We start from the raw sequence: 12,064 nt of genomic DNA on the forward strand, positions 1-12,064 counted from the left end.
TTTGTCAAGGAGCGAGAGACTAGTAGCAGATGCACCAGCCCAGATGTGACAGCAATACTCCATACATGGGCGAATGGTGGCCTTATAGAGGTACAGGATACTTTCGGTGTTAGTAGTTTTCTAGCACGGTAGAGAGAGCCCACCTTTCTTGCAGCAGCCCTGGCAATGCCTTCAATGTAATTGTTCCAACTCATGTTTCCTGTGAACGTTAGGCCAAGGAGTTTGAAAGATGTACTCTCAGATAAAGAGTCGTTGGCCATTGCTATAGGTGGTAGAGAGGGTTTCTTGTAATTATTGAATGAAACTAGTCCTCACATTTTCGGTGTGCTATGATGAACTTACAAATGACTGAAGTATGCTAAGTGTAATGCAGCAAATTCACTCTCGTTAAATGCCATCACAAGTCCAAGGTTGTTGGACCTTCTAAAAAATAATGACATGAAGTCAAAGGCTGGAGGTAAGAGCCAATTGTATGTTTGAAATTTGCAAAAGTTATTTATTAATTTATACCAAAGAAAGCAGTTGATTCTAAGGTCATAAAATCGTCAGCAACAGACGCCTAAAATATTAGTGCTTTTTAGGAATAGGTATTCAAAGATTTGTAGTCATGAATCAGCAAAGATGGCTCATCTACAAATTCCTTTGAAATTTGAAACAGATTACTCAGAATCATACAACAAAGTAAATGTTTACATTAAGTGTTTATATAATATGCAATAAAACTTTTATGCTGATTTTTTTTTCTTTTTTTTTTACATAATACAGCCACATCATCTCTGCAGAGAGGGTTTTGTAGGACTTCAGTTGTTTTTTATTGAATCTTCATCGTCTGAAAACTTTCCTTTTTGGGCTGAAGTCGCTCAACTGTGAAAAAAACTGTCAGAAGCCTTGGTCATCTTGAAATGTTTGGTCATCTTACAGATGTCCAAACATTTCAAGGCTGCTTTGGTCATATCATGGCTGCTGGTCTTTTAATGATTAACCCCTGTACATGACTCCCTCCTCCTATTTCATAATCCCCTCCTACTCTTTCATAACCTCCTCCTACTCTTTCATAACCTCCTCCTACACTTTCATAGCCCTCACCCAATCTGATCAAACTTCCCAATGTTTTGCATATATACTTGTAGCTTTGACAGTTAAAACAGATGATTTGGAATAAGATGGCAGTGAAATAGAATTTTAAATTAACATTTTTTAACGTGTATAAAATTGAACTTTTATGTAAAAAAAAAAAAATGGAAACACTATTCTGACATAACTTTCTGATACGAAAATACTTAAAATAATGTTTGACATTTTGCTTACTGTTTCAGAATATTGATGAGAAGGTGACAAATGGATGGATTGACACAGTAAGTCGTTTTGAATTTTTTTACATTTTTATATTTCAACTACAGGGGGAACGATAAAATTGTCACCCTAGAAAAGACAACATGATTCCATTTCTGTTTGATGAGAACCAGTTTTCTTTTTATGTTGTAGACCATCTACTAGTTAGCCAGTTGTGTACAAATGCCAAGATCGATAGGAGTCTTCTATTATGTCTAAAAGTGACACAATGTTCAACGAGTGAGATTGGAGATGTGCCACTGTACAACTCATGCTCTCTACCGATCCAACTTATGACAACAGGACCATTGCCAGCACCCTCCAAATGCATCGCTCGATTGCCATGAATAACAGGTACGTGCCCAAGGTGATAAAAAAACACCCACAAAATGCAAATCTGGACGGTTCAGTGCTTGAGGACACAGCTCAACAAAATTTCCAGCTACAGTTATGGTCTTTCGTGTGGTTTTAAGTGAGGGCCACATCATACCACCTCACATCTTCGAAGTCGACTTGAAAGTCAACACTAAAGTGTACCTGGATGTGCTGAAGAGTGTGGCGATTCCCTGGTGCAATCAGATTGCTGCTGGCAGACCTTGGGTGTGGCAGCAGGACTTGTCACCAGCCCACAAATCCAAAGAGACCCAGGCTTGGCTTCAGAAGGAGCACTACTTTGTACCTTTCTCTCACTGGGCCCCCCCCTCCACCCTCGATCTGAACTTGCTGGACTATTTTGTTTGTTTATACGTCGAGAACATCACCAACATGACTTCCCACAATACCAAAGCCAGCCTGATTACAAATAGTTCAAATGGTAGGGAGTGCAGCTGCAGCGTTAAATGTTTTGATTTCGATTCTAGCTGATGGTACCCAAGTCATATTTTATGTAACTTTTGAAATCAGTACTATATATTAGGTACAATATAATATTCAATAAATAGGAAATCTGCATCAATTAAAATATATTGAAGCGTATTTTATGACTGGACACTCCTGCTAGTAAAAAAACAAATTAGAATTACCTCTAAGTGATACACATGAAAATAAGACATACTGCCACTCATGTGTAAGGAGTAATTGTGTTAGGGGTTAAATTCATAATGGACAACTTGAGCAACAGCAAGCTGTTTGTTCATATTACATTTAATTTTTTATTAGTTTCCTGTTTTTTGAAATGTTGTGAATTGGAAATTAATTAGAAACATGTTTGTAAAATACATTTAGGAAGTCATCCAACGCAATGATTATGAAACAAACAATATAAAAGTCATCCAACGCAATGATTATGGAACAAACAATATAAAAGTCATCCAATGCAATGATTATGAAACAAACAATATAAAAGTCATCCAATGCAATGATTATAAAACAAACAATATAAAAGTCATCCAACGTAATGATTATGAAACAAACAATATAAAAGTCATCCAACGCAATGATTATGGAACAAACAATATAAAAGTCATCCAATGCAATGATTATGAAACAAACAATATAAAAGTCATCCAATGCAATGATTATAAAACAAACAATATAAAAGTCATCCAACGTAATGATTATGAAACAAACAATATAAAAGTCATCCAATGCAATGATTATAAAACAAACAATATAAAAGTCATCCAACGCAATGATTATGAAACAAACAATATAAAAGTCATCCAATGCAATGATTATGAAACAAACAATATAAAAGTCATCCAACGCAATGATTATAAAACAAACAATATAAAAGTCATCCAACGCAATGATTATGAAACAAACAATATAAAAGTCATCCAACACAATGATTATGAAACAAACAATATAAAAGTCATCCAACACAATGATTATGAAACAAACAATATAAAAGTCATCCAACACAATGATTATGAAACAAACAATATAAAAGTCATCCAACACAATGATTATGAAACAAACAATATAAAAGTCATCCAATGCAATGATTATAAAACAAACAATATAAAAGTCATCCAACACAATGATTATAAAACAAACAATATAAAAGTCATCCAACGCAATGATTATGAAACAAACAATATAAAAGTCATCCAACACAATGATTATGAAACAAACAATATAAGTCATCCAACGCAATGATTATGAAACAAACAATATAAGTCATCCAATGCAATGATTATGAAACAAACAATATAAAAGTCACCCAATGCAATGATTATGAAACAAACAATATAAAAGTCATCCAACGCAATTATTATGAAACAAACAATATAAAAGTCATCCAACGCAATGATTATGAAACAAACAATATAAAAGTCATCCAATGCAATGATTATGAAACAAACAATATAAAAGTCACCCAATGCAATGATTATGAAACAAACAATATAAAAGTCATCCAATGCAATGATTATAAAACAAACAATATAAAAGTCATCCAACGTAATGATTATTAAACAAACAATATAAAAGTCATCCAACGCAATGATTATAAAACAAATAATATAAAAGTCATCCAACGCAATGATTATAAAACAAACAATATAAAAGTCATACAATGCAATGATTATGAAACAAACAATATAAAAGTCATCCAACGCAATGATTATGAAACAAACAATATAAAAGTCATCCAACACAATGATTATGAAACAAACAATATAAAAGTCATCCAACGCAATGATTATGAAACAAACAATATAAAAGTCATCCAATGCAATGATTATGAAACAAACAATATAAAAGTCATCCAACGCAATGATTATGAAACAAACAATATATAAGTCATCCAACGCAATGATTATGAAACAAACAATATAAAAGTCATCCAACGCAATGATTATGAAACAAACAATATAAAAGTCATCCAATGCAATGATTATGAAACAAACAATATAAAAGTCACCCAATGCAATGATTATGAAACAAACAATATAAAAGTCATCCAATGCAATGATTATAAAACAAACAATATAAAAGTCATCCAACGTAATGATTATGAAACAAACAATATAAAAGTCATCCAACGCAATGATTATAAAACAAATAATATAAAAGTCATCCAACGCAATGATTATAAAACAAACAATATAAAAGTCATACAATGCAATGATTATGAAACAAACAATATAAAAGTCATCCAACGCAATGATTATGAAACAAACAATATAAAAGTCATCCAATGCAATGATTATGAAACAAACAATATAAAAGTCATCCAACGCAATGATTATAAAACAAACAATATAAAAGTCATCCAACGCAATGATTATGAAACAAACAATATAAAAGTCATCCAACACAATGATTATGAAACAAACAATATAAAAGTCATCCAACACAATGATTATGAAACAAACAATATAAAAGTCATCCAACACAATGATTATGAAACAAACAATATAAAAGTCATCCAACACAATGATTATGAAACAAACAATATAAAAGTCATCCAATGCAATGATTATAAAACAAACAATATAAAAGTCATCCAACACAATGATTATAAAACAAACAATATAAAAGTCATCCAACGCAATGATTATGAAACAAACAATATAAAAGTAATCCAATGCAATGATTATGAAACAAACAATATAAGTCATCCAACGCAATGATTATGAAACAAACAATATAAGTCATCCAATGCAATGATTATGAAACAAACAATATAAAAGTCACCCAATGCAATGATTATGAAACAAACAATATAAAAGTCATCCAACGCAATTATTATGAAACAAACAATATAAAAGTCATCCAACGCAATGATTATGAAACAAACAATATAAAAGTCATCCAATGCAATGATTATGAAACAAACAATATAAAAGTCACCCAATGCAATGATTATGAAACAAACAATATAAAAGTCATCCAATGCAATGATTATAAAACAAACAATATAAAAGTCATCCAACGTAATGATTATGAAACAAACAATATAAAAGTCATCCAACGCAATGATTATAAAACAAATAATATAAAAGTCATCCAACGCAATGATTATAAAACAAACAATATAAAAGTCATACAATGCAATGATTATGAAACAAACAATATAAAAGTCATCCAACGCAATGATTATGAAACAAACAATATAAAAGTCATCCAACACAATGATTATGAAACAAACAATATAAAAGTCATCCAACGCAATGATTATGAAACAAACAATATAAAAGTCATCCAATGCAATGATTATGAAACAAACAATATAAAAGTCATCCAACGCAATGATTATGAAACAAACAATATAAAAGTCATCCAACGCAATGATTATGAAACAAACAATATAAAAGTCATCCAACGCAATGATTATGAAACAAACAATATAAAAGTCATCCAATGCAATGATTATGAAACAAACAATATAAAAGTCACCCAATGCAATGATTATGAAACAAACAATATAAAAGTCATCCAATGCAATGATTATAAAACAAACAATATAAAAGTCATCCAACGTAATGATTATGAAACAAATAATATAAAAGTCATCCAATGCAATGATTATGAAACAAACAATATAAAAGTCATCCAACGCAATGATTATGAAACAAACAATATAAAAGTCATCCAACGCAATGATTATGAAACAAACAATATAAAAGTCATCCAACGCAATGATTATGAAACAAACAATATAAAAGTCATCCAACGCAATGATTATGAAACAAACAATATAAAAGTCATCCAATGCAATGATTATGAAACAAACAATATAAAAGTCACCCAATGCAATGATTATGAAACAAATAATATAAAAGTCATCCAACGCAATGATTATGAAACAAACAATATAAAAGTCATCCAACACAATGATTATGAAACAAACAATATAAAAGTCATCCAACACAATGATTATGAAACAAACAATATAAAAGTCATCCAATGCAATGATTATGAAACAAACAATATAAGTCATCCAACACAATGATTATGAAACAAACAATATAAAAGTCATCCAATGCAATGATTATGAAACAAACAATATAAAAGTCATCCAATGCAATGATTATGAAACAAACAATATAAAAGTCACCCAATGCAATGATTATGAAACAAATAATATAAAAGTCATCCAACACAATGATTATGAAACAAACAATATAAAAGTCATCCAACACAATGATTATGAAACAAACAATATAAAAGTCATCCAACACAATGATTATGAAACAAACAATATAAAAGTCATCCAATGCAATGATTATGAAACAAACAATATAAAAGTCACCCAATGCAATGATTATGAAACAAATAATATAAAAGTCATCCAACGCAATGATTATGAAACAAACAATATAAAAGTCATCCAACACAATGATTATGAAACAAACAATATAAAAGTCATCCAACACAATGATTATGAAACAAACAATATAAAAGTCATCCAACACAATGATTATGAAACAAACAATATAAAAGTCATCCAATGCAATGATTATAAAACAAACAATATAAAAGTCATCCAACACAATGATTATAAAACAAACAATATAAAAGTCATCCAATGCAATGATTATAAAACAAACAATATAAAAGTCATCCAACACAATGATTATAAAACAAACAATATAAAAGTCATCCAACGCAATGATTATGAAACAAACAATATAAAAGTCATCCAATGCAATGATTATGAAACAAACAATATAAGTCATCCAACGCAATGATTATGAAACAAACAATATAAGTCATCCAATGCAATGATTATGAAACAAACAATATAAAAGTCACCCAATGCAATGATTATGAAACAAACAATATAAAAGTCATCCAACGCAATTATTATGAAACAAACAATATAAAAGTCATCCAACGCAATGATTATGAAACAAACAATATAAAAGTCATCCAATGCAATGATTATGAAACAAACAATATAAAAGTCACCCAATGCAATGATTATGAAACAAACAATATAAAAGTCATCCAATGCAATGATTATAAAACAAACAATATAAAAGTCATCCAACGTAATGATTATGAAACAAACAATATAAAAGTCATCCAACGCAATGATTATAAAACAAACAATATAAAAGTCATACAATGCAATGATTATGAAACAAACAATATAAAAGTCATCCAACGCAATGATTATGAAACAAACAATATAAAAGTCATCCCACACAATGATTATGAAACAAACAATATAAAAGTCATCCAACGCAATGATTATGAAACAAACAATATAAAAGTCATCCAATGCAATGATTATGAAACAAACAATATAAAAGTCATCCAACGCAATGATTATGAAACAAACAATATAAAAGTCATCCAACGCAATGATTATGAAACAAACAATATAAAAGTCATCCAACGCAATGATTATGAAACAAACAATATAAAAGTCACCCAATGCAATGATTATGAAACAAACAATATAAAAGTCACCCAATGCAATGATTATGAAACAAACAATATAAAAGTCATCCAACGCAATGATTATGAAACAAACAATATAAAAGTCATCCAACACAATGATTATGAAACAAACAATATAAAAGTCATCCAACACAATGATTATGAAACAAACAATATAAAAGTCATCCAACGCAATGATTATGAAACAAACAATATAAAAGTCATCCAACACAATGATTATGAAACAAACAATATAAAAGTCATCCAATGCAATGATTATAAAACAAACAATATAAAAGTCATCCAATGCAATGATTATAAAACAAACAATATAAAAGTCACCCAATGCAATGATTATGAAACAAACAATATAAAAGTCACCCAATGCAATGATTATGAAACAAACAATATAAAAGTCATCCAATGCAATGATTATGAAACAAACAATATAAAAGTCATCCAATGCAATGATTATGAAACAAACAATATAAAAGTCATCCAACGCAATGATTATGAAACAAACAATATAAAAGTCATCCAATGCAATGATTATGAAACAAACAATATAAGTCATCCAACGCAATGATTATGAAACAAACAATATAAGTCATCCAATGCAATGATTATGAAACAAACAATATAAAAGTCACCCAATGCAATGATTATGAAACAAACAATATAAAAGTCATCCAACGCAATTATTATGAAACAAACAATATAAAAGTCATCCAACGCAATGATTATGAAACAAACAATATAAAAGTCATCCAATGCAATGATTATGAAACAAACAATATAAAAGTCACCCAATGCAATGATTATGAAACAAACAATATAAAAGTCATCCAATGCAATGATTATAAAACAAACAATATAAAAGTCATCCAACGTAATGATTATGAAACAAACAATATAAAAGTCATCCAACGCAATGATTATAAAACAAACAATATAAAAGTCATACAATGCAATGATTATGAAACAAACAATATAAAAGTCATCCAACGCAATGATTATGAAACAAACAATATAAAAGTCATCCAACACAATGATTATGAAACAAACAATATAAAAGTCATCCAACGCAATGATTATGAAACAAACAATATAAAAGTCATCCAATGCAATGATTATGAAACAAACAATATAAAAGTCATCCAACGCAATGATTATGAAACAAACAATATAAAAGTCATCCAACGCAATGATTATGAAACAAACAATATAAAAGTCATCCAACGCAATGATTATGAAACAAACAATATAAAAGTCATCCAATGCAATGATTATGAAACAAACAATATAAAAGTCACCCAATGCAATGATTATGAAACAAACAATATAAAAGTCATCCAATGCAATGATTATAAAACAAACAATATAAAAGTCATCCAACGTAATGATTATGAAACAAACAATATAAAAGTCATCCAACGCAATGATTATAAAACAAATAATATAAAAGTCATCCAACGCAATGATTATAAAACAAACAATATAAAAGTCATACAATGCAATGATTATGAAACAAACAATATAAAAGTCATCCAACGCAATGATTATGAAACAAACAATATAAAAGTCATCCAACGCAATGATTATAAAACAAACAATATAAAAGTCATCCAACGCAATGATTATGAAACAAACAATATAAAAGTCATCCAACACAATGATTATGAAACAAACAATATAAAAGTCATCCAACACAATGATTATGAAACAAACAATATAAAAGTCATCCAATGCAATGATTATAAAACAAACAATATAAAAGTCATCCAACACAATGATTATAAAACAAACAATATAAAAGTCATCCAACGCAATGATTATGAAACAAACAATATAAAAGTAATCCAATGCAATGATTATGAAACAAACAATATAAGTCATCCAACGCAATGATTATGAAACAAACAATATAAGTCATCCAATGCAATGATTATGAAACAAACAATATAAAAGTCACCCAATGCAATGATTATGAAACAAACAATATAAAAGTCATCCAACGCAATTATTATGAAACAAACAATATAAAAGTCATCCAACGCAATGATTATGAAACAAACAATATAAAAGTCATCCAATGCAATGATTATGAAACAAACAATATAAAAGTCACCCAATGCAATGATTATGAAACAAACAATATAAAAGTCATCCAATGCAATGATTATAAAACAAACAATATAAAAGTCATCCAACGTAATGATTATGAAACAAACAATATAAAAGTCATCCAACGCAATGATTATAAAACAAATAATATAAAAGTCATCCAACGCAATGATTATAAAACAAACAATATAAAAGTCATACAATGCAATGATTATGAAACAAACAATATAAAAGTCATCCAACGCAATGATTATGAAACAAACAATATAAAAGTCATCCAACACAATGATTATGAAACAAACAATATAAAAGTCATCCAACGCAATGATTATGAAACAAACAATATAAAAGTCATCCAATGCAATGATTATGAAACAAACAATATAAAAGTCATCCAACGCAATGATTATGAAACAAACAATATAAAAGTCATCCAACGCAATGATTATGAAACAAACAATATAAAAGTCATCCAACGCAATGATTATGAAACAAACAATATAAAAGTCATCCAATGCAATGATTATGAAACAAACAATATAAAAGTCACCCAATGCAATGATTATGAAACAAACAATATAAAAGTCATCCAATGCAATGATTATAAAACAAACAATATAAAAGTCATCCAACGTAATGATTATGAAACAAACAATATAAAAGTCATCCAACGCAATGATTATAAAACAAATAATATAAAAGTCATCCAACGCAATGATTATAAAACAAACAATATAAAAGTCATACAATGCAATGATTATGAAACAAACAATATAAAAGTCATCCAACGCAATGATTATGAAACAAACAATATAAAAGTCATCCAACGCAATGATTATGAAACAAACAATATAAAAGTCATCCAACGCAATGATTATGAAACAAACAATATAAAAGTCATCCAATGCAATGATTATGAAACAAACAATATAAAAGTCATCCAACGCAATGATTATGAAACAAACAATATAAAAGTCATCCAACGCAATGATTATGAAACAAACAATATAAAAGTCATCCAACGCAATGATTATGAAACAAACAATATAAAAGTCATCCAATGCAATGATTATGAAACAAACAATATAAAAGTCACCCAATGCAATGATTATGAAACAAATAATATAAAAGTCATCCAACGCAATGATTATGAAACAAACAATATAAAAGTCATCCAATGCAATGATTATGAAACAAACAATATAAACGTCATCCAACGCAATGATTATAAAACAAACAATATAAAAGTCATCCAATGCAATGATTATGAAACAAATAATATAAAAGTCATCCAACGCAATGATTATGAAACAAACAATATAAAAGCCATCCAACGCAATGATTATAAAACAAATAATATAAAAGTCATCCAACGCAATGATTATGAAACAAACAATATAAAAGTCATCCAACGCAATGATTATAAAACAAATAATATAAAAGTCATCCAATGCAATGATTATGAAACAAACAATATAAAAGTCATCCAACACAATGATTATAAAACAAATAATATAAAAGTCATCCAACGCAATGATTATGAAACAAACAATATAAAAGTCATCCAATGCAATGATTATGAAACAAACAATATAAAAGTCATCCAACACAATGATTATGAAACAAACAATATAAAAGTCATCCAATGCAATGATTATGAAACAAACAATATTAAAGTCATCCAATGCAATGATTATGAAACAAACAATATAAAAGTCATCCAACGCAATGATTATGAAACAAACAATATAAAAGTCATCCAACACAATGATTATGAAACAAACAATATAAAAGTCATCCAATACAATGATTATGAAACAAACAATATAAAAGAATGTTTATCCAATTGGAATCAATATATTTTAGCAGAAACTCATCTTTATCAAAAAATTTTTTTTCTTATGCCACATGGTGACACTGTTAGGCAGGATAACTCTATTTAGTGTTGTTCAACACTTTTTTTTATTATTAAGTTCAGGAACGCACTTGGCATGTGCTGAAAGGAATATTTTATTGGTTTCCTGTTTTTGAAACGTTGGTGAATTGGAAATTAAATAGAAACATGTATGTAAAATATGTTTAGGAAGCTATCCAATACAAAGATTATTCCTGGACCAGAAATACTATGTAGGGAGTTGAGCAGCAAGATGTCTGTTTACATTACGCTTGAACTTCTGCATGTCAGTACAGTTGGGGAAGCAGGGATCCGGAAGGGAGTTCCAAAGTCTAGCAGTCTTAGGAAGAAATTATTAGAGTTGAAAGCTTTCTGGCA

At 28.9% G+C, this 12,064-nt stretch overlaps 1 protein-coding gene across 2 annotated transcripts in view; it reads left to right on the forward strand.

Moving 5' to 3' along the window:
• The window catches only part of LOC145247555 (dipeptidyl peptidase 4-like), a 376,657-nt gene that overhangs the window by 319,172 nt on the left and 45,421 nt on the right, over positions 1-12,064 (forward strand). For both annotated transcript variants that reach the window (XM_080109399.1, XM_080109400.1), the window contains exon 12: positions 1,317-1,355. In XM_080109399.1, coding sequence (XP_079965525.1) covers positions 1,317-1,355 — 39 coding nt within the window. The remainder of the gene's footprint in view (positions 1-1,316; positions 1,356-12,064) is intronic.

This window comes from Euprymna scolopes, chromosome 25, assembly GCF_053919585.1.
Source record: "Euprymna scolopes isolate OS-2025 chromosome 25, ASM5391958v1, whole genome shotgun sequence".
NCBI classification, from domain to species: domain Eukaryota; kingdom Metazoa; phylum Mollusca; class Cephalopoda; order Sepiida; family Sepiolidae; genus Euprymna; species Euprymna scolopes.